This window comes from Pagrus major, chromosome 18, assembly GCF_040436345.1.
Source record: "Pagrus major chromosome 18, Pma_NU_1.0".
Classification (NCBI taxonomy): domain Eukaryota; kingdom Metazoa; phylum Chordata; class Actinopteri; order Spariformes; family Sparidae; genus Pagrus; species Pagrus major.
Window position 1 is genome coordinate 22,158,973 of NC_133232.1, and position 24,241 is coordinate 22,183,213.

The 24,241-nt window shown below is 42.1% G+C and overlaps 3 protein-coding genes and 1 pseudogene across 4 annotated transcripts in view; all 4 read right to left on the reverse strand.

Moving 5' to 3' along the window:
* LOC141012804 (gap junction beta-1 protein-like) overlaps nucleotides 1-24,241 on the reverse strand; it is a 44,290-nt gene that overhangs the window by 10,690 nt on the left and 9,359 nt on the right. The gene's annotated exons all lie outside the window — the stretch shown is intronic.
* Nucleotides 3,445-5,642, reverse strand: LOC141012844 (transforming growth factor beta activator LRRC32-like). Its single transcript, XM_073486388.1, has 2 exons — nucleotides 5,553-5,642; nucleotides 3,445-5,405 (listed from the first exon to the last, which is right to left on the reverse strand). Exons 1-2 carry the CDS (start codon nucleotides 5,640-5,642, stop codon nucleotides 3,528-3,530), a joined length of 1,968 nt encoding a protein of 655 aa, XP_073342489.1. The 3' UTR covers nucleotides 3,445-3,527.
* On the reverse strand, nucleotides 6,478-9,606 carry LOC141012845 (tumor necrosis factor ligand superfamily member 13B-like; annotated as a pseudogene).
* Nucleotides 9,916-21,671, reverse strand: eda (ectodysplasin A). 2 transcript variants are annotated; one of them, XM_073487000.1, is made up of 8 exons: nucleotides 21,246-21,671; nucleotides 14,970-15,069; nucleotides 13,079-13,120; nucleotides 12,573-12,746; nucleotides 12,191-12,225; nucleotides 12,016-12,067; nucleotides 11,290-11,414; nucleotides 9,916-10,981 (listed from the first exon to the last, which is right to left on the reverse strand). In XM_073487000.1, the coding sequence occupies exons 1-8, from the start codon at nucleotides 21,639-21,641 to the stop codon at nucleotides 10,721-10,723; spliced, it is 1,185 nt and encodes a 394-aa protein (XP_073343101.1). In that variant the 5' UTR covers nucleotides 21,642-21,671; the 3' UTR covers nucleotides 9,916-10,720. The 2 variants fall into 2 exon arrangements, with proteins under 2 accessions (XP_073343101.1, XP_073343100.1); XM_073486999.1 differs by having other exon boundaries at nucleotides 11,284-11,414.

Here is a 24,241-nt window from a genome sequence, read left to right on the forward strand (position 1 = left end):
CTGCTGGGATGGAATAAATAATGGATGTATGACTGATAAATGATCATAATCATTATAAATTATATTGGGAAATGTATATTATCAGCTATTTTATACCAGTAGTGTAATGGTAATTTTACAAACTCCATTACAGTAGGTGGCTGTATGCAGCTTTAAAGTTTGTTTGCAGGCCACCAATGGCAGAGACAACTAATGTTAAATCCACCATATTTGCTCACAACATTTTTGCCTTTCTTAGCCCCCAAGTGTGCATAAACTACAACTTAAATGATCGGTTATCTTATCAGTAATGGCCATGAGTAGCAACTAATCATCAGTTATCAGTGTCAGTGCCTCCCTAAATACGTGATTACTCAAAGCAAACAATCCAGAATCACCACAGATTATTCAATCTGGTAATGGGTTGTAATTAAGACCACTTTCTACAGCGATAGATTATGGAGAGCTCCTTTCTGAGGCACCCACGTGGTCATGAAGGGACAACTGAACTGGCCCACTGGTTACAGGCACAGGGGCCCATATGGACAAGGGGCCCCTAAACCAGAAGACTGAAAGAGCTCAGAGACTGTTCTGATCATACTTTGCGCTCTTGATTTCTTGGACATTGAGTATCTGCCCATACGGAGTACAATCTGATATTAATTTTCATACTTTGCTCTTACATAATACAGCTATTGTTATGTCAGATCCTGATGTGTTCTGTCCTGAATGTCTTGTATCCACTTAAGAGAATTAGAAGAAAATATGTATTGGCAAGACACTGTAAATTATATCACAAGGTGAATTTTTGTATTTTCTTTAGTGCTATTTATAGACTACCAAGAAGAGTATTGGGAGAAGGAGCCGGATGCATTCGTTTTAGAAAACTGCAACTCCAGGTCAGCATATTTCTAAATGGAACACAGAGGAAAGAGAATAGAAAACGAGAGCAGAACAAACAACTTGGCTGAATGCTGAGATAGCAAGTTTTTACAAGAGAGAACTGATAAAACAGATTTCACCGGGATTTTAAACAAGATATGTGCAACTTTAATGGCAGCGTCAGTAACTTGTGCTTGACTTGAGGAAGCGGATATCACTGATGTAAGATAAAATTATCCTCATTAAGAGAGATTTCCACAGTTTAATCTTGTACTTGTAAACATGGGCTTTACTGGAAATACAGTTAGCCTAGAGGAAGATCCTGACAATGATACAACCTTCCATTACTTGCTCTATTGTGCTTACAAACAAGCTGCTGCTAATGTCTAAATGCCATCGAACATTAATCACCAAGCAGAAGAATGAGTACAATTTGCTCCTTGCATTCCTATGGTTTTACACCTAATACTCCCCACACAGTGTTCTTTTCTTTGAGTGCTCTTTGCTTGAACTTGTCAAGCTGCTACTTGATCTAGTACCTAAATCTTGTGGGTGGGGCAACATTTCCTACAGTTATATTGCTCAAGAGCAAGATTGATAGGCGTCCTCCTGGCTCTTTTGGTGCTATTGCTGGCATCAGCCCTGGCTCTTCGCAGCGGACAAATTTCTAATGGGCATAAGAATTGCAAAAAGACACTTTGCATCAGTATAAAGGAGAAGGATGTGTCAATAAGAAGACAATGAGAGGAATGCTCAACAGGATATCCTCCTGCAACAGGAGTTTCTTGCCAGTGTATCGTCAGCTACTTGTTGACATTGAAATAAAATCTTTGATATCTTCTCATTTCAGATGCATTTTATTCAACATATCACCAAACAATCAACTGTGGATCAGCAGTGTGGTAAAAAAAAATTCAAAGTTTGTTCATGTTTTGTTAGTTTAATCTAATTTTAATGATTATGTGCTTATTTTCTTAAGAATAGTAGATTCAAGTGACAATGTTCCTCACATTGAATACAGTAATAGCAGAGGTGGGTGTAGGCCTACTAGTAGATTTTCAGGTATCTGTCCTTTACATGAGTATTTATTTCTCTGAAAACTTTTTACTTTTACTCTCACACTTATCTGTAGTTTTTACTCCTTGCATTTTAAAAACAGGTTCATAACTTTAATTTGAATGTATTTGAGGCCACCTTCCCAACATCACAAGACTGGATTTTAACCTTCAAGTGCTTTACCAGCCCAAAATGTTGGCATTTGATGTCCTGGGAATGAGATTCAACAAATCCTACAGATTCGACCTTTAAAGGTGCAATACGTAAGAATTGGTCACCTTCAATTTATACTCCCAACACATTGGGGCAGCATATTACCAGAGTAACTGCTAATTGCTGCAAATTGTATTCCCTTTATCCATCCATGACTTTAGCTACTGTTAGCTTGTTAGCTCAATTAGCCATGCAGCTAGCAAGACTACTCGGTGTCATTAATATATAACGTCAGAACTGTTTTTTCTTCACACTCTGTTAATAATTTTAGTTATTTTTTAAATGTTTTATACTAAAATTCTTACATATTGCACTTTTAAGTTCAAAAGTCTTTGTAGTATATTAATATGATGTGAAGTTCAGTTAGCTTTGCACAGAAATTGACATAAGAAATGTCCTTCAGAGGGATACTTTTTACTTTGATACTTCGAGTACATATCAGATCCTGTATTTTCTTTTACTTGAATAAAGAAGTTGAATCAGTACTTCTATGTTTAGTATCTGTACTTCTAGTTGAGTAAAGAATGTGTTTACTTTCGCCACCTCTGAATGATAGTAGCTCCCCAAGTCAACATTTTATGACTCGGTGGAATTCAAGTTGCTCAACCGAAAACAGAAATTCACAGGAACTGAAATTCTTCCCTTCATATTGTTAAATGAAGACTGCCAACATGTTCTGGTTATTAGTACAGCATGTTTATTACGTACTGTTGCCACATTTACCACTGTATTTGTTAACAGTCTCCCAGGGTCAGAGCCGCATAAGTTATAACACAAGCAGATGGAGATAGAGACATATATTAAAATGGATTTGTATACACACACTGTCAAATAAGCTCATTTCATTAAGTATACATAGGTTTGTACAAAAACTCATGCTGGGTCTCCCATTGCCATTGGCCGGTCCAAATTCTGGGAATGTTGTGCAAGGCCTCGCAGACGTCATAAAAATTTGAGCCAAGGTTAAACCTTTTGTCAAGAACAAACATTTCACAATGAAGGATGGGCAAAAATTCTCCGCCTGATTAGTTAATTTGGCTCGCACTATAACCATAACAGCTTGGGAGTCGATAAAGCCAATTTCAGTTACAACATTTTGGCTGCACGTGTCACACAGTCCTGCAGACAAGTAATTTGCAGGGGAGTTATAAGAGAGAGCCTGAATGAAGATGAGAAAAGAATCACTGTGTCAGATGATGAAGATTTTATTGCATTTTATTTATTTAAGTCTGTTAGTTTCTAAGCAGCCATGAAGCCCCATTTCTGTTTATAGTAAAATAGGTCATGCGTACTGAATCTAACAGGAATCATGCTTCAGTTACTACACTTTGCTCCCCGGTGCATTTTGTTTGCATAAATAGAAGCATGTGAAAAAGACTGACAGCAGATCTTAAGCATTACACTATCAATGACATCTGTGTGCAACACACCTTCCTGATGAATATGATCAGCACTGTTAATATCACAGCTACAAATAAAACAATTATGATCATTTGTCCAAAGTGAATTTCCTGTGCTTTTGGATGAAACAAACAATCCACTGAAGTTTTATTCAGAAATCCCGTCATGGCAACGTTTTCGTTGCTTGTGAAGCATACAGTGTCGTTGATATCAGGCAGCTCTATCTCCAACTCATTCAGGGCTGTCAGCCATTTACTGTCACAGCAGTTAAAATAATTTCCACTAACATATATGAGATTGAGGTGTTCAGATAAAGCAAGGATCAGAGAATGGTTTAGAGACACAAAACGATTATTTCTTATGTCGATTTCTCTCAGAGGAGAGCAGTTGAAACTGCTGGGGATCATATCTAGACGGTTGTTAGATATGTTCAGCTGAGTTAACATCGGCATGCAGGGTAAAGAAAAATTTGAGCTGGTCATGTTTATTTCACTGATAATCAAAGATTGAAGAGTCTTCGGCACACCTTCGAAAGCACCCATTTGCATCACCATGTGTGGATTTCTTGCAAGGTTCAGAGAAATCAAAGAGTTCTTTTGAAATGTGTTTGGATGAAGCACTTCGATGTTGTTTTCTTTAAGATTGAGGTGTTTAAGAGTGCTTAACTGCCCGAACACAACACAGGATGTGTTGGGATTCATCCGCTGTGTCGATTGAGGGCTCTGCAAATGATCCATAGAGGCACAAGGTTGCACGGAATTGTCTTGTAGATTTAACGTTTCTATTTGCGTGAGCGCTTTGAGAAAGAGCGGGGAAATATATACAAGTCCGTTGCTTTGCATGTCGAGGTGCTTTAAGGAGGGAAAGAAAAGCTGCCGACGGTATCCTGTTGCATTAACTTTTCTAACTTTCCAGATGATGTTTTGCAGACAGTTGTGACTGAAATTCAGAGTTTCTAAAGATGAGAGAAGGCTCAAAGTCTCCAGTGGAAAAGACCTGAAGTGGTTATAGCTCAGGTCAATATTAATCAGTGGCATCAGCCTCCAGTTTGAGTGAAGGTTGTTTTTTCTAACTATCCTTTCCTTTATAATCTCACTGTAAAGAGCATTGGCCTCTGATACCATTGCAGCCTCTGAATTTAAGGCACCAACCATATTATTCTGCAAGTGAAGATACTTCAAACGGTTCTTTTTCGGAACAATTGGGAAATAAAGGAGTTTGTTGTGACTGAGATCAAGAATTTCAAGCCTGTAAAACAGATTGTCTTCTTGCGTAACAAAAAACTCAACTGAATTCCAGCTGAGATTCAAATATTTGACTTGAGGTAATTTAAAATCACAGATATGTGCCAGGTTATTTCTGGCCAGGTTTAGCATCTCTAAATCTCTCAATAGTTCAAATGTCCCCTCTTCTATCACTGATATCTGATTGTCTTCAATAGTAATGGACCTCAAACGTTTACTCTCCTTAAACATTCTGTATGAAAGTCTTGTTAATGCATTACCAGTCATCTTAAGTTGATCAAGAGAAAATTTGTTCTGAAGGTAGCGTTCCACTGCCTCATCCCTCAAACCGTTCATTGATAAATCCAAAATCTTAAGTCCACTGATGGATTGGAGGGCTTTGCTGTTACTGCCAAGGTTGTTGTTCAGCACATTTCTGGACAAATTCAACTCCTGAAGTCGAGCCAGGTTTTCAAAAGCCCCTTCGGAGATGAGATCCAGCTGGTTGGAGCTCAGGTCCAGCTGCTCCAAGTATGGCAAAGCAAGTGTGTGCAACTGTCTGATGAAGTTATTGGACAGGTCTAGTCTTCTGAGCCTTGCATCCAAATCCAGAGGGACAGAGGAGAGATTCTGGTTGTTCCAGGACTGCTCCTTGAAATGAAAGGAACATTAATCATAATCAAAGAGTGAACCATGGAAACCAAAGTCAAACAACACTTGCAGTTTGAAGATCTCATACCAGTAAAATGTGCAACTTTAAGAACAAAGAATTAGCATTTAAATGATTTGTTAGCCTACCTTTGGCTCATGATGTGTCAGTCCAGTTATAAAGAGGTCATGGCTGAGTGACCAGAGCAGTAGGAGATGAGAGAACATATGTCCGACCATCCTCCCTCTGCTGCTGCTCCTGCTGCTGTACCACTAACTGTTGTCAGAGCTCATATACACACTCACACACACCCTCTTATAGCCATGCTTCATAAAAAAAAGGGGAGACAGAAAACAGCTGCAGACACCAGATAGGCATTGTGGATACTATATTTAGACAATAAAGGCTTGGTCGATGATTTATCGCTTTTAATTAAAAAAAAAACATCAGAGTAAGGAACGCTTAATTTGGAGAAAATGTTTTTTAAAGACAAAGATGGTCCTATTTCTGAGTTTAACGTAAGTAATTATACAGAAGCATACATTCCAAAATCAGTTATGAACAGACATGCACAATTGAGAATTCATTTTTACAATAGCATTTACAAGAGCTTTTATCTTATCATGACACATGAAAGTATTTACAGTGTTGAGGAGTTCGTGTCAACCAGGAAATCACTTACCGAGCGATATAAATTTATACCTTTGTTTGTTCCTGACATAGTCTCAGGAAAACGGAAGCCATTCTAAAATAGACGAGAGGAACAAATAAACAGACAGCGCGGAGGCTGGAGCTGGAGGGAAGCCCCCAGCAAGGTATAAAGAGACATGCTAAAATAGACTGATGAAAGGCGGTGGCAGCACACATAAACAATGCAACAGGACAGGCCCAGGTGGACTACCTGAAAGATACACTTTGATGCTTTATAGCTACAGGATTTTAAAAGTAGCTGTCCTCAAAGAGCTGACAGATGAGATGAGGCGAAAAGTTCATGGATGTATTTTCACGAGATTAATGATGTGTCCTGACAGTTTTCCTGCTGCTGTGACACATCCCTTTATCAGCATCCCCCCACACAGTTCAGTGTCAGTTGCCTACATCCTGCAACAACGTTATCATCTTCATACTGTCTTGTTTCAGTTCAGCTGTATGACACCAAAAAAGGTTGAGTCCGCGTCCATGGAGATGAGGACTGTGTCCATGAGGGGCCTGTCTGGTATCACCAACTCTAGCTCATCGTCCTGATGCAGCTGCACTATGCCTGTGACAGAGGATACATACAAGAAGAAGGCATCAGAGGAGATACAAGGTGGTAAAATTATAGTGTCACTGTAACTGTCCTAATACAGAGCTCCAGGCTGTGACTGTTTTGCTCGCACAGGCGCCCAAAAATCTGTCAAGTGCGACTCAACATTTTCATTAGTCGCAAAACAACAAAAAATAAAAGCAAATCCACAAAAATTCCACAAGTTCTGCACATGTAGCCAGTATATCAGTAAGACAGGGGAAAACACTATAGTATTATCACTAAGTTTACACTTTTTATCAGTCAATTAATGGTTTCTATAAGCCAATCAGTGGTGGACTCAGGATGTTTTTAGGGGCAAAACAAATAAAAAGGGCACCAGTTGTATGCGGTGGGGCACCTAAAGTACCTAAAACTTGGATTAGATTTAGGTGCACCAGTGAACCCAATAAGGGTTATCTGAGTTTGATGTATTTATTTGCGTTGGTCAAGCATTTAAAACATCGCCTGCACCTTTATTCCTGTTTACAATCATTTACATAATGTCTTTAGAGATCAAATTAAAATGTCGGCTCCTGTTGGGTGCACCTAAATGAAATAGTTCGGCGCACCGGAATAACCAGTGTAAAGAGCAGGTCTGAAGCCCTGTAATTAGGCCACCATGAGCAAATTGAGCGCTCTTTATAGACTTTATAGTTTCTGGAGCTGTACTCCAGGGATGAACCATTCTCACAAAAGATTTCCTCATTTGGTGTTTTGAGAAATTGGTGGAGAGGCAGCTAAAATTAAAGGTACAGCTTTACATTTCAGGAACTGTGCAGAAATACACTTTCTTGCCTGGAGTTAGATGAGGATATCGATGCCAGTAAACATCATCATCTTGATATCTTTGGGAATCCCCAGTTGTTCCAGCAGTCTATTATTTCAAAAGCTCAATTGTCCAAAAATACCCGCCCATTGTCCCCTCTGATAGTTGCTTGGTCAGGGTTAGGATTAGACGGTCGGTTAGATGGTTAGAGTTAGAAACAAAATGTAAATCAAAGGCAGGGTAGTGGCAGGTTTTCGAGAATTACAGGTGGGAAATCAAATAACACTGAATATGAATTATGGGCCAGTGGATTATTGGTATGGCACGGTTATCTTGATTTATCACAAAGAGAGGAAACAGCTAGTCTGGCTCGTCTTGCCCGAAGCAGCGCAGAAAACTTCAGAATGACGATGAGACGTCATAAGAAGATTGATACCTCTCTCATGTTTGCACTGTAAACATGGCTATAGCCCAATGGATGATTCGCTTGGCTTAGCGCACAGACTAACCAACCTGGATCCAAAGCATAAACAAAAATTTGCCTACAAGCACATCCCATGTTTGTTTCATTCATACAAAAAGGAAAAATTGCGGTTGTACGGTTGGTTATGTGCCAGACTACTTGGGTGGGGTTGACTTTGAAGCGTCTCATTGCTGAGAACTGAAAATGTGTCCATTAGTCAGGGTTTAATCTGGTAGAGAGGCCATAAGCAGTACATGCTAAATTAATAATACAATTAAAGCTTTATGTTTATTTCTCGCTCTTGCCAGCTCCAACATCATTCCTGCAGTTAACAGCTAACACTAACAAACAGCCAGACATAAGAGGTAAAACTAAATTCAAGTCTTTGGCTAAAGCCATTATTTTGAGTAAGTGTTTCTTGCCTTCTCCCATAGGAAATATAGCAGTGATCCCTTGGACTGTTTCTGCGCAACCAGGAACTACAAGTCCTCAAAAGGAAAACAGAATTGTTGTCCAAGAACATGGTTATTACTCGGTGTTTGGACGTGAAAGCGAACAAGCCTGTTTCTCAAAATGTGTCAAAGTATTTCTTGTGGAGCCTCACTGACCTGCAGTGTAGCATGTGTTTGCATGATGTCGAGTATCATCAGGCATCTCTTGCAGGCAACGCAAGTGCTCTGTTGGTGTCGTTGCTGTTTCCGCAGAACCCCAGCTTCGAATGACATGACCCATAACCGTGCCTGGGCTTTCGAACCAAACCTGTGAATTAAGCAGAACATTAGCTGAATAGTTGGAACAAATCTGATGTAATAGCAACTTAGTCATGCTTGAGTTACAGTGACACAATACTTGTCCAAACACCAAGTAATAACCATCTTCTTGGACAACAATTCTGTTTTCCTTTTGAGAAATTGTATTTCCTTGTTGCGCAGAAACAGTCCAAGGGATCACTGCTATATTTCCTATGGGAGAAGGCAAGAAACACTTATTAAAAATAATGACATACAGTGCGCTGCTTTAGCCAAAGACTTGAATTTAGTTTTACCTTTTATGTCTGGCTGTTTGTTAGTGTTAGCTGTTAACTGCAGGAATGATGTTGGACCTGGCAAGAGCGAGAAATAAACATAATACTTAATTTTATTAACTTAGCATGTACTGTTTATGGTCTCACTACCAGATTAAAGCGTAACTAATGGACACATTCTCAGTTCTCAGCTCAAACCCACCTCTGCAGCTGCTCTGTTCCCGTTTTACTCTCCTAGAAGATATGTTCACAGAACTGTGAGCGTTTTGCAAAGCACTTGGCTTTATGTCCTAAGAGAAAACAAAGCATTAGGAGAAAATTTATTATTGCAGCGCTATCTGAACACTCACTAATGGCATAAATCTCAGTAGTACATTGTCCAAGATGACTCCATCCTACATAATCAGTGACATACCTCTCTTGTTTTAGACATCTTGGCCATTTTCCCATTGACTCCCTCAGAACGTGGCTGATTTAATTGTAGAATTATGTTCCCTTGGAGTTTGCGAAAATCTTTCTCTAAAACGCTGGCTCTGTGCACCAGGAAAAGACTAAGACAAAACATAAACGCCGTTAGTGATAATAAAGCATTATAAAGCATTGTGAGACGAGTGAGACGGACCGTATGTCCTCAAGTTACTCAAATGGGTGAGGTCACACATGAGTTAACCCCCGGAAACCTACATGTTCAGTTACAAAATGACTTTCTAAATGAGGAACTATCTCCTCTCTGCCTTCTCAAGATGGAACTCATTTAGATTGCATGAAGATTACAGCCAAATTTGCAGCGTCTTGTGAAATTCAGTCAAAGCAAAAAGCCACGTTTTAATAAAGACAAAAGGCCTCGCTCAGAGAACATCATTTGTTTCTTGTCAGTACTTGTGCTAGCAGAGTCCAAATCTGAAAGAGAAAGTTTTAACCTTTTAAATCAATACCACCCGCACCACAAACACAAAGGACAGACAAATGGGTTTAGACAGAAAATGAAACATTTTAATCCATCAATCAACTCCATTTACAAAAGTATATCCCATTTTATATACAATATGTACATAGACGTATAAACAACTATCATTTTTCCACATGGATTCATTCATACGGTAACTAAACAATAGCACTGTAACAAAACATATCACTGGTATTCTGCAGGGATGCTGTAGTGCAAATGTGCGCAAAATATATAGTGCTGTCGCTCTGTGAATACCTTATAACTCCAGTTTTAGTGGATTTTGCTTTGCATAGATAACTTTATAGTTGCTTTGAACATTTATATGATCTTTTATGACCCAGGGGCATAAGGAGCTTTAAACCACTTACTAATAACTGTTAATATAATTAAATTAATTGAAAAAGGCCAACAGCTGCAAAGGAAACATTGTGAATGGCTGGAGTTTTTGGAGATACAAGATTATCATTCAACAGCACTTCAAAATATGTAACTATTAAGTATATGTCAGCGCAGTGTCCTTCCTTGTTATAAAGAGAGATGCCGTCTGTGTTGACACAAAATGGTGACTATAAATAGAAACTTTTGTTCGATGAGGCTCATCAAGGCTGATCTCTTTGCACACAATCAATGTGAGGGGGAAGCATTAACAGTCCACATTGTCCTTTTTAATACAGAGCTGTGAAAGTGAACCAAAGTCACTAGGGGGCTCCCTCAACTTTAATAATCCAGAGGGTTTCCTTTAAACAGGGGCAAGACTGGGGCTACAAGTTGGTTGCTACTGATCCGACTTCTCCTTTCTGCAGAGGGGCTGCCGTGTTGTGCAGTTATCAGTTCTGTCCAGCAGATGGAGCCTCTCCAAGTCTGACACTTCCCAGGAAGGTGGTGTGGTTGGTCATGCTTATGAGTGTGTCCTCATATACTATACGTATGGAGATCCTCTGGCCGGCGCGTAGCAGGCTCACCCCAGCCGTGTAGCAGGTGTTGAACTTGCGCTGGCCCGTTTCGATGCTGCAGGTGCAGCGGAGGAACGGGTTGGAGTCCACCATCACCTCATAGCTGGCAATGTCGGTGAAGTTGAGGTAGTACACCTGGTGGGGAAGGGGAAAGAAAATTCACAGAAGACTGAGAGGGGTAGTCATAAAAAGTCCACGTGATATTTCAAATCTTATTTTAAAGCTGAAACCCACACTGGAGAATCAAAGTAGTCAACATGGAAATTACAGATTTTCAATTGTAGCCACAGCGAGAGATAAAAGAAATATGTCTCATAAAATAAATCAAACATTTATGGACAAGCAGAGCAAGCAGGCTTTTAAGCTTAACTACAGCACTGCCAGTACTTTGGCTTTGAACTGTAAATCATAAGAGTTACGTCAAGGACCGTACTCACTTCTACCTGACTATATATGAAGTAGACACCGTCCAGCAGCACCTCCAGCTCTCCAGAGCGAGAGTGCATTTTAAACACGCGGTGATGGATGGACACCATCTTCCAGTTCCTAAGGATGCCTTCAGACAGATCTAAACATGTCACAACAAACAAACAAGAGGCAAACGGTCAATATAAACATCCATCAGCTTTGTTTAACTACAACCAGAGCTCGGGACAGACAGAAAATATAAACCTGCTAATGATGCTTACACTCCATTTATACTGACAAATTGATGCAGGATAACCTGCATCTGCTAGCATGTGAGGCTTCTGCTCCTGACCTGAGTTGACACGGTTTGACTTGTAACATAAGCCTTTAAACTAATCCTATAATAACTTTGGGATTACGTTAGGGTTACTATAATCGTATAGTAAATATTGGTAGCAACATTTAGCCCTCAAAACCCCAAAATCTGAGTTTTGTAGGTGATTGTGTTACCTTTCCGTAAGGTGACCAAATAAAGTGGCTAAATGTGGCATGTTGAAACGTTTTTGAATCAACCAAATGTCGATAGTTTACAGTATTTCTATTTATTCTGGTGCAAACCGCCAGCTTGGCAGGGATGTGTTTAGTAGAAAAGTTGCAGATTCATGTCTCTGATGAAGGACATACACAGGGATTAAGCGTGTTTATCGTTTTGTGTCAAACACAGTGGCGCGACTACGAGTAAGAGCAGACAGAAGACCCACCTTCTCTCACTTGGATGGTTGTCTCCTGCCCTTGCAAATGAACCACTGCAGGCTGTAAAACAAAAAAAAGATCTGTGGTGAGCAATCTGGATACGCAGTAAAACAACAGAACAGCTGCTTCATCAGGGAATTTGTGTGGGACAAAATTTAATTTCCAATAGGTGACACACTCTACCTGGAATTCCTTTGTTTTCGTCTTATCTGGAACCCCTGCAACAATAAGAGAGAGACATGATCAAATGGCCTTCAACACCGCTGAGGAACAGAGAAGAGTCGATGATTCAAGCAAAACAAACACAGACATAGTTTAAAGATATATCATTGCGATCCCACACTATGTTTGACATCCTGCATCAGAAACTCTCACTGCGAAGGCAATGAGTTCATCGATTTTTGTCAACTTGAGCCCCCTTCGAGTGTGGGAACGGCTCTACATGCAGGAAAATACTGTAATCTAAGAAGAAATCTCTAAACTCTGGTGGTGTTTCCAAGTACTCCGGCCTGAGTCTTGGCTGTCTCAGCGTGTTATCGTGTCATTACTATTTTAGGTTTTATACCTGCTGGACCTTGACTGCCTGGAGGTCCCTGTGGCCCAGGGGGTCCAGGGGGTCCTGCAGGCCCCACAGCATTGCTTCCTGGAATACCAGGGATTCCAGGGATACCCGGTGGCCCCTGTGGACCCGGGGGCCCAGGGGGCCCGGGGGGGCCTGGCACAGAACGTTTTTTCCCCCCTGGGAACAGAGAAAGCAAAATGGTTGGCAGACAAACTAAAAAACTGAGCAGTTAATCTTCTGACAGTCGATTCAATTTTATTTATATAGCTTGAAATCACAAATTTATCTCCAAGCTTTTTATAGTATGTACAGCATCTGTGCCGGCTGTAAAGCCAAGAGGCAGGAGTAACATCCCTGATGGACAGAATCTAATATTGAAAGCTTGTCATTCACTTTAAGCCAACACTGTTATTGGACTCTGGACGACCTCTCGAGGATACTTCCAGAAAGTAGGCATGAGTTTAATCAATGACCTGGATAACTGAAATTGAGGCTGAATTATGTATTACCTTTTTTCTTATCTTTCCTTCCTCTTTCCCTTCCAGTCGATTCTGTAAGAAACAAAAACAGTGTGATTAAGCTTGAAATGGTCTCCCGTACAATTATCATCTCGGATAACATCTCGAGTATCCCGCTCATTCCGCGAAGGTATCCTGAACGGGCTAAAATAACAGATTCAGATGTTCGGCACTGAACACTGGAGTGGAGGTATGTCAGTCTGTGGTATCTTCTAGTGTAGTAATTTGTAAGTGTGGTTTCACCTCCTCTGTATGAACAAGTGCCTTAAGCATTCACAGGCAGTGGAACTGGAGAAGATCATTAGAGAGATACTTTATCCTGCCAAAATCCTTTTCTTTGAATTAAGCCCAGATGGAGAATGCAGATTAAAGTGTGTCTATGTGTGTGTGCATGTGTTTGTGTGAGTGTGTCTCCCCTTTATAACCATGTGTGTGTGTGTGTGCGTGCATTCATGTTGGTGGGGCATCGATGTCAGCGCTTGAAAGACAAAATGCACTTAGTGTGCATCTGCGTGTGTGTGCTGAAGAATCCTTTTCAAAAAGCCGTCTCGCTGCTCTTGTGTTTACCATGTCATTACAACTACAAAGGCCATTTAACCTTAAAACCTCACAGTTTGAGTCCCCCTCAAACATATGGCCAGTGTTTCTCCTCTGGCTAAATGACTGGATGCATCCGCGGAGATTTCTCTTAACGAGCAGCCCTATCTGGAATCTGGTGCCCGTTAGGAGTGCCCAGAACGCACACACACGCACACACGTGCAAACACAGCACGCACACACGCAAAAACACACATCTAAGGCTGAGATTACAAAAGCCTTTGTCTGTGTGCGCTGAGAGCAGGGGAGAGACCTGGGAATGATTAGTGTTTAGAGGCTCGGGACTTTACTGATTTATGTAGAAAGTCTCAAAGGTGAGTTTTTTCTTCTAATTTAAACACAATCACTAAACTTCCCCCCAAGTATTCAGTGTCACGCCACAGACGTTGGAATGCCTTGTGATCATGCTGCACTTGTTGCTCTCAGACATGAAACTTCAAAGGCTTCGCTTTTTTTATTTGCATAGCTCACATTCTAAACAAAAACTACAAAAGCAAATTCAGACATATCAGCCATGTGGCCGTCTGCGGAGCTATTGATTACGATAAATCAATTTGGCGGACTTAATGAAAGCCATCAAAGTCTCTCTCAGAAATTGGCCCTTGATTCCTCAAAACGACTGCATGTTCTACAATTTTTTTTATCTTATTTTCTGAGTTCAGTTCAGACCTGACCGTTGGACCACAGCTGGCTTCTAATGTCCAGATCTGATGCAAAAGATATTTCGGGGGAACTGTTATTATTTCGAGACGGGGGAAATCAACGCGGTCTGTTGCTGTCTGTTTCAAATTGGTGAAACCCTCCCAAACTCCTTGTTGTCCTTGTTTGCTGTCCAAGTAATAATCAATCCCATTCCGTTTAATCTCTCGCTCTATAAACTCAGCAACATGATGTGGTGGAGCCGCTTTGTTAAGTGAGCGCAGAGCAGTAAAAAATCAATTCCACAAAAAAAAGTGAGAAACCATTAACAAACTGTTTTCAAAATTTAAGAGCCTTAAGCCCACCAAAAGCCTGTTATTTACACTGTACTGAATCCCCTCCAAACAAACATGAGTTACAGAAACCATTGCTCAACAGTCGACCAGGCCGCTGCCAAGTATATATCCAGAGAATAGACTGATGCAGGTGCACTGCAGAGCAATGGTTTGTTGAGTTTTTCTTGTCAAAAAATGGACTGAATCTGGAGTTTGAGCCTGAAAAATACACACAATAAAGCTAAAGTGTCAGCTTCTGTGTCGAGGTGTTAAGACAGAAGACACAGCAGTAGTAAAAGATGAGAACATGCCTGTTTCTGGCTGCTTGCCGGGACTCCTTTTCGCTCGCTGAGTTATGCCCCTGCTGTCCTCTGTGGCGTGGAAGTCGCTATTTCTGTGCAGTAACTTCTCCTGGTGAAAAACAAAAGAAAACATTAATGAGTTAATATAGCAGAAAAGTCAAGAGTCAGAATATTGAAACCAGCCAAGATCACCTCATATGATTTCCGTGAAGCAAACAAAAGAGGTGAGCGATACAAGAGCGAAACCCATGTTACAAGTGGCCTTTCTATTCTTGGGGGTATAATGTTTGCACAGAGGCAACTTGGGGCATTTGAAAACATGTGAGACACTGTCAGCCAGCGCATTCATTTGCGGCCAAGTCATTGTCTGTCCCATTGGGGCTGTAACCCATCCTGTAACCCAATTCACTTTTGTCTGTGTCTCTGCCGTTTGAGACAGTCACCTGGACAGACTGCTCTAAAATTCACCTTTTTATACAAAAGGAGGACATGAATTGCGGTTAATCTGAGAGCAATACCCATTCATATGGCACCTGGTCCCAGCCCTATTCAGAGGTAGCATGAATAAGCCAAAAAAACAAAACGGAGCCAAAGAAAAGGATCTGATGTAGCTGCTCTGAGCTCATCCCCCAAAAACAGGAAACGCTATGCTGCAGTGTTGGGGTGTTCCCATGGGCGAGTGAGTGTCGGGACAAACCGCATGTCTGTCTTATGGGTTTTGCCGACCTACATTCACATGAACTCTGTAGGACATGCTGACCCGACTGTAACACCTTCGAGACGTGACCGGCTCTGACAATAACAACAAGAAAAATGTTTCGTGCTAAGGATTCGGGGTTTAAAATTGTTCAAAGTCGTCTTCATTTAGAGCAGCCAGCTCGTGATCACATCTTTGGAGGGTTCCCAGGATTCGATAGACAAAGAAACTCTGGCACTGGAAATACAACAAGACCACCCAAAGCCTTCTTTTTTGCCTATACACGAGAGCGCTTTGGGTCCCACTTTGGAGTGTCAGCATAAATAATGGTAAGAGTGCGAGATAAAGGCTCTCGATGGCTGAGGACAGACGACCAGCCAACTTGTGCTTGCGCTGGACATCTGCTTGGAGTTTGGATAACTGACATCTCCAAAGCAGTGACACGTGCAGCACCTTAGCAATGGATCAAAAGATAATAAATAATGATGTATCATTTCTTCGCACTGCTGGGAATGGATCAGACAAGCTTACTGACAGACACTTTGACCCCTTTCTTTTCCATGTGGGGGTCTATCCCAGTTGGGTACTCCACGTCTCTATCCATGACGCTCAAGTAAACATAGTTGTTAAACCCCCCCCGAAGGCGAGAAATCTCCTTCTCTTGAAAGCAGTGTGAACTCTCGGTGCCTCTTTGTGTGGTTTCTCGAGCAGAGCCACTGAAAAGACCATAAGGAGACAGACAAGAAAAAGTTATGTTTTGAGTTTCTTCTATACCTCGTCTCAGATGTGGGAACCCACCCCCTGCGGTGAGGGATGAGCTGTATCATGTCAAACACCCTCAGCCGGCTGTGTTGGGCAAGCTCAAAGTAGTTAAAGTCTACTTCCCTGACCAGCTGCCAGCCATGTCTGACCTTATAAGCACGGGAATTCCAGCCTGACGGAGGAGGAGTATGTGTTGGAATGGTTTATCGACACACACACAACTCCAGATGTTTCTGCGAGCAGCGACGTTTGCTGTTCATTTGGTGTGCAGGTGTCTCCACATCTCCTCTCCAGCTGTTGGCATATAGGGGGCTTTTACTTCTCAAAGGATTCTGGGTGTATGTTCGGGCATATGGCATTACACTTTCGTCTGTTCTGACAGCCAAACATGAGTCAACAGCCAATTTCTGGCCTGAGATTAAGCCCCGGCAGAATGACAAAAAACAAACAAGTGATCTGCTAGGCTACTACCAGACTGATGCGGCTGGTGTTGTTCAAGATGCAGGCAACAAAGTAATTAAAAAAAAAAAAGATATACCGTTATATGACTATGAGAAATAGTTTTGCGCCCTTGTTTGCTTCATTTCGCTTCGCTTCATTACAACATTTACAGCCTTCATACCCTTCAAAGGCACGCAGAGTTACAGTAAATCAGGATGACAACGTGTTGGTATGTATGCCAAGTGCCAACTATTGAGTAAACCATTCTTTTTCAGCACAAGGGAAAAAATGCTATTAATTAGAGGGCTTTCAAATCTTCAAAGCGTGGGGGGGTGTTGTTGAGCGCAGAGTACGCGATTCCCTGTTGCTCCGCAAGGATATGACTAAAATTCAGTCACCCCGGGGACGTGTAATTTCGTGATCACAAGACTTCTTTTTGCCCTATAAACACTTGCTATAACAACAGCTTGTATTTCTACCCATTTCTGAACTCAAACTACCGAAATTCCCTGACATTCAGAACTTCTGATGAAGATAAAGATGCTACAGCTGGAGTGTTCACCATTTACAGACATTCTGGCTTCAATAAAGCCTCTAAATCTTGGATGAGCACTGACAATTAGTCACTAAATTGCGGTTGAGAATGTGAGGTTGAGGAGGTGAAACTCAGGTCTGGTGGCCGTGGTTGCCAGATGCAGACTGGGTGCCCATCACTGTTAATGCAGGCGGTAACTAACTTTAACAGCAGGCATGCCGCTGAGATTTGAGGCTTCATAATACTCCAGTGATTCACACTTCTGGATAGAACAATGACAGCGTGTTCTCGTCTTGAATATCACACAGAAAGGAGTGTCCTAACCTCAGCCAAAACGCTCTCTGGAAGGACATGTGTTTCAAACCATAACTTGGGTAATTTAATAAAGGCATCCATAGGTTGTCATTTAAGAAAGCCGTGGAGCTCAACCTAAGGGAAATGTTGCCTGTCAGCAGCCAATCACACTTCAGATTGTTGCAACACTGCTGGCAAAGAGACTTCGATCTGAACACTGTGTGAATTTCTCAAGAATTTATTATTTTGGTAGATGTTTGTGACTCTGGACTTAATCTTTACTGGGCGTCCACGCCATCCGTCTGTCAAGACAATTCAGTCTAGTATGGAAAAGGTTGCAGCCTCACATCTCTGATGTTTCGACCTCCTCCGCCTTGTGCTTTTGAGACACTTGTGTCCACACTGATCAGTTCTTGATATGAAGGCTATCTGTGCAGTTGATCCTGCTGTTTTTCACTAATCATGCTCTGGTCTCGAGCTCTGGAGCGCCCAGAGCTTGTATGCTGCCGAGGACTTTGTGTCCCATCAAACTGACTTTTTTAATAGCCGTTAACTAGGCTCCAGATGTTTCAGCATCTGTTCTCTGTGAGACTTTGAAGGCATACATCAGAGGAGAAAATTATTTCATATAATGGTTACAAGAAAAATGTTTTCAAGAATAAAACGCTATCTGAGCTAACGCAATTAACTCTTCCACGAATTGACTTTTTATTACATTTTGCACACTGAGGTCAGGTGAACGAGGGTCAGGCTGAGTGTGGGCGACACTTGCTCCTCAGTAATGCCCAGCATCACACTCTTGGTACACACACACCTGGGAGGGGCTTTTTTACTGTCGGGAACTGCACAGATCTGCTGGACAGCTGGGATTTACTGCCTTGCTCAAGGGCATACCAACTGTGACTGTTAAGAGGAAGACTGTTTGTTCACTTCAATAATGAGCAGATCACCGGCTCTCGTTAAGAAGCAACCTGACGGATCTGGAAAAAGTGTGAGATGTTGAGTGGTATGTCACCTTTTGAGTGCGTGCCAGAAATGTTTCTACTTTTCCCGATGATTTTATTGTATGCTCTCCTAATGCGGTGAGATTTATTACTTGGAAAATCTCTGAAGATCTATAAACCTTTCAAGTGTCAGTTTAAACTACAAAACATTATTGTTTCTATTCCTGCGCAGACATCTGGGGAAAGACTTAAAATCTCATTTTTATAGACAGTCTGACAGATTCAAATTGTGTTACATTGTTAAACCTTTAGCTTGATCAAATTCTCTGTCTATCTTTGCCTCACATCACCCCACCACCCCAGTTACAAGCAGTCCCTCCTCTGTTCACAGACAGTCTGAAAACTGATCAGAGACTAGTAGCGTTACAGCTTACACAATTTTCAGATCAGGTGTTTATAGACATCTATACGTCTATAGATTGTACCAATTTCAGACTTCAGGCTTGAGTTTTTCCCCCCAGTGAAAGGCTGTAAAACAAGTGGTGGCTGAAGTAGAGCAAGACAGAAATGGGAAAATGTGACCAAACTTAAAACTGGGTGAAAAAAATACATTTAATGTTACTGGATTAAAATAATTTGCTGCCAGGTTGAACACAGTAGTGTTTAAGCATTTTAACACTTACAATTTGAGCCTCATGCAAAGAAAAGCTACGTTTTTTTCCACGAGTACTGACTTTAAAGTAGATATTTTCCACTTAAAACTCATGTCGACATTGTTTTCCACTTTTTTCAGAATTTTTTTTTTCTTAACACCAAGATATCAAATGAAGAAAAGTTCTTTTCCATTCTAATTGTGCCAAAAAAGTGTCTGGATTTTCTATTGTGCGCACGTTTTACCAAGGTTGTTCCGACACCGATCAGCCTGGCTGAAAACTGACACGCACGAGAAGCCACAACACTTTATCAGAACACATCTCAGCTGCAATGCTCACTACGTTCACCTGAACAGAGGTTAAACACTGATACTACATGATGAAGACACCTCTGTTCTTCCGGCCTGATGTAGGTCTGTATGGTCGGTCCTATACGTGACTGCTTTCTATGAGGCCTTTCCATGTTATGTTACACTTGTCTGTAAACCTGCCGATCACATCAGATTAACTGATGCTGCTGAAGGGCCTTTGATGAGGACTTCTGTGAAAAATGCAATAAACAATTTTTAGCTCTACAAAAAAAAAAGACTCTTCAAAGGAAACAAGTGCGGCCGCGGCGTCCAAATGCCACATGCTCCTGTTTCTCCAACTATGTAAACTGTGGGATGTGTAATCAGAGTTGTTTAATGCAGACATCTGGCAAGGACAGCATCACAGCGCTGTTAAATATTTACAGCTGGGCCACAGTCTTTCACCTCATGAAGCGTCACCATCTGGGCTGAATACCAGGCCCATCTCGCTCGGCTCTAACCAGGGAAACCAAACTAAAATAAGCTTAGCAGAGGACTAAATGAATAGGCTGAGCTTCCCCCATGTTGCAGATCAAACGCCAACAGCAGCCACTGATCTCGATAATCTTTGCTACAGAGGAATAAATGCCTCCATCCTGAATAACATGAATTCCTCTGTGTTGCTATCAAGTTGACGGCCCTGTGTCCAGCCAATGCCCCACACAGAGAGGATCATTTTCTCTGAAATAAAAGGTTACACAACTGGTGACACATGAGCTAATTGAGCCAGCAGAGAGAGCTATACTCGGCCCCTTTGTACTGATGAAATCAGGGAGTGTGTGGAGGTGATTTGGTGGTGGTGCTGGTGGTGGAGGAGGGGAAGAGAGGGTTGGCTGTTGCCAAAGCCACAGACAACACAATGAACATTCAATCAGCCCGCTGCCAGAAAAGAAAACACATGTGAGACGAGGCTGGCTCAGCTCCAAGTACCAACTGCCCCATCTAAGTCCTGATGAATTTACATCAGCCCTTGGGCTTTGCACCTGCTGATGATCCAGTTAATTTTCCGTCCACCTGCTCCAGCACACTGACTGACCCCCGCCTCTGTGAATCCAGCTGGGCAGGCTGCCTAAAGTTTTGAGCATCCACCTCTAGTCTGTTTAGGGAGGAAGACAAATTGGGTTAAATGTGGTTTGACTGTGGTAAATATATTAAATAAAAAAAAATTGAGGTTAATTTTCATAAGCTGTTTCTTGTTTTCTTTAGGCACACATCTGCACCATAGCTACCTCTGGTATGCCTGCCCTCCCACTGGATGTGTTTACCTGAGCAGGGAGACTTTGGCCAGGTGACAGACATGAAGCTTATACCTTTAGTGCATCCCTCTCCAAGAAGAGTCTGAATCACGCACACACGGGAGCGCTAATTCAAAACATATTTGTCTGGAAAATGAGCTGGCAAAACTTCGTGACAGGCTACTGTGGAAGAAGTTGCCCAGAAACATGCCTTAACAGAGCACAGACACAAAACCTGACACCGTGATACGGGAACAGGAGGACTGCACGGAGGTGAATGAACACGAACAGCCTCCGTGTGAGGAATGAAAACAATGCTTTTTTTTTTTTCTCTCTCTCTTCTTTTTTTTTTTTCTTCTCCTCTCTATTTTTACCTCATGACCCTCTCCGCCGCGGCTGCTGCTGCCGGGGTCCAGTCGCGGGTGTCCGGGCGAGAGCACCGCCGCCGGGTCAGCCAGGTCACTCCCCGCTAGTGTCAACATGGAGTCCCGCTTCTGGTGGATAATTTCCCTTTTGACTTCGGAGCGCAGGTCCAAATAGCAGACGAGGGTGACAGCGTGGAGACACAGCGACAGCAGGAATAATCCCAGGAAGACGACACTGCCGCTCCGTCCCCTGCACTTCTTGCTGCACGTGCAGGGAGCAGCTCTGGGCATCACTTTGTCCGGGAAGTCCTCCGCGGGGGAACCACCGCATGCCATTATCGGACAGACGCTCTTTATCTCCGCATAATCGGTCTCGTTTGTCTGGCGCGGGCCGCGGCTACTCATTAACGTGGAGACTCATAGGTGCAGCAGCGGCAGGTCGGTGCAAACTCCTTCCACTATCTGTAGTAACAATGGAGACCCGCCCACCTCGGCTGTGATTGGTCGCTGACAATTACGAACCCAGACAATCCGGGCCAGAGGTTGGACGGCTGGATGCGCCAGGTGCAGTAGTGGAGCGACACCTACAGGACGAACCGAGCAGCTGCAGCTCCTCTTGATAGGATGAGAAGATGTGAGATTGTTCCCCTCTTTATCTGAATCTATATGTTTGTTGTGTGATTGTTACTCAGCACTTTGAGGCAGGAAAACACCTTTCTAACCTTCCTCTGTGATTTATTTCCAGTTATGCGCGAGTGTGAATGGGAAGGGTTGGTCACTGAGGCAATGCACATTGTTTATGCTTGTGTTACAAGCTATTTTTCATTGGTGTACTTTGTTTGGCACTTTGTTTTGTTTTGTGGGTGGCACATGGAGTGGTGGTCCTGTGTGAAGAATTGATTCGAAGCCCTGGTAAATATTGCCCAGTGTTGTTATTGAAATAGGACAAGCGGTTGATGATTTCATCATATCATCAAAGAGTGGAAAAGTATTGCAAATTATATCCTTAAACAGACTACACATTATACAATTATGTTTAATTGCGTCTGGACCCTGTCAGGCTGAACGGTACGATAGCGGGCCTGGAGGAGAGTCAATGTCACAGTGAGGTCAGCACCACTCTGTGTACAACACCATCAAATACTCTAAACACGTGTCACTCAGCCGGACTCGGGGAATAGTTTGACATTTATGTTACCAAAAAGCCAGCTGAGGACAACGCTGTAACGAGATTGAATGTGGCACTGCGGTTTTCTACACTCCCAACATCCAAAGCAGACCTTACTTTTGTTCTCTTTCAGATGTAGACACTTTGATCTCCGAAGAAAGGAACCAGAGGTAGCCTGTGGATCGCTCTGTCCTTGAGCCTCGAGATGATGAAACCAGTGCACTGAGCGGGGCTGAAACTTGGGGATCTTGATGGATCACCAGCTTAGATTAGTTTTCAGGCAAGTGCCACAAAACATCTGTCTTGATTTCTTTGGGACAAAACCTGACATTTGAACGCACTTGACCTACAGAGGGGTGCACTCCTTCATAATATGAGCCCGCACCGACAGACACTGAGTAATCGTTGGTTTTCGCTTGGCATTGTGGAGGAAAAGTAATGGAGAAGAATGACTTTTGGAGATCAGAATATGGGTGTTTCATCACTATGAAATGTTTTCAGCATGAAGTTGATTACTATAAGAGAACTCATGAGAATTGCTATTTTTCTCAGAGTGGATTTCTCCTCACCGCCATCTGTTTCAGTCCTCCTGCTCATCTGCAGAAAAAAAAAGTGATTCTAGTCAGCTGCCACTGAAGGGCAGCATTGCCAAGCCATAAATCAATAACACTGCATGTCAGCGTCCTGATGAACTTGAACTTAAAACATATTGGGTGAGTAATGAAATTTAACTATTCTGTATGCATATATTTACACAGCTTCTCTGTGGACTATTGATCACATATGAAGCATCCTCCTTCTCCCTCTTTCTCTCGAGGGGAAATCATTTCTCCATTGTTCGAATATAACATAGTGAAATCGAAGAGGGAAAGACATTCAAAGTATCTCTCATAGGGCCTGTGACTGAGGGCTAAGCCTAAGCACGTTTGCCACGCTTTTCATCCGAGCAGCAGGCACAATGACTTTGAGAAGCAGATAATTCAGGACTGGAATAGTTAGGCACATGCATCTCTTAAGATTTCAACCCATTTTTTTAAACAGTTTTTTAGGATAGTTTATATATGAGTTGCTGCTTTGAGCTATTTATTTGATCTTTTTTTTCCTAAGTAATTTGTTTGTCTTTGCAGAAAGAGAAGGTCTCGAGGTGAAGGCCACTGTCTGAGTCACCTCTGTGTCCGCTGTTGTCTTGTTTCAGACAACACAGCTTTAAAGCCTGTGACAATTAAAACCAGTTTTGCCGTGATTGTTTTTTTGGCACCAAAAAGAGGAGGAATAATTCTTATAACATCCCCCGGGCATCAATGCAGCATTCATAAATGGTGTGCCACTCAATCCTCTCTGAGCTTATAACAAGATTTAGAGGCTTTCCCTGCCAGATGATGGAGTTTTGCAGGAGGAATAGGCAGCCTTATATTTAACCACGGAGGGGTGAGAGTCAACAAGCTGGTGGAAGATGAGGATCTCAGGGTGCCGCCTGTAAATCTCACCCACCCATTGATTAAAATCGACTTTCATTTGCCATCATAAGGAATCATATGAGCTAAAGTGATTCATAGCTGCTAGAAAAACAGCAATACATATTACAGTATATGGTTTCAGACCTCTTCACTCCATACAATACCTTCTCAGGAGTCATTGTTTCTGCACGTGGAATTGCGGAGGTGTAACCTTGGCTAATTGATATACTGTGGCATTTGATTTCCCACCTATAAATCTCCTGTAAATTGGACCACGTCTCCCATTTCCCCGAACAATGATTAATTCACTCTCATTGAGGGTGTCTGTCGTAAGAGTCCTTATCAGGATGGGAGAGCTCTCCCTCTCTCTCTGCTTTTCC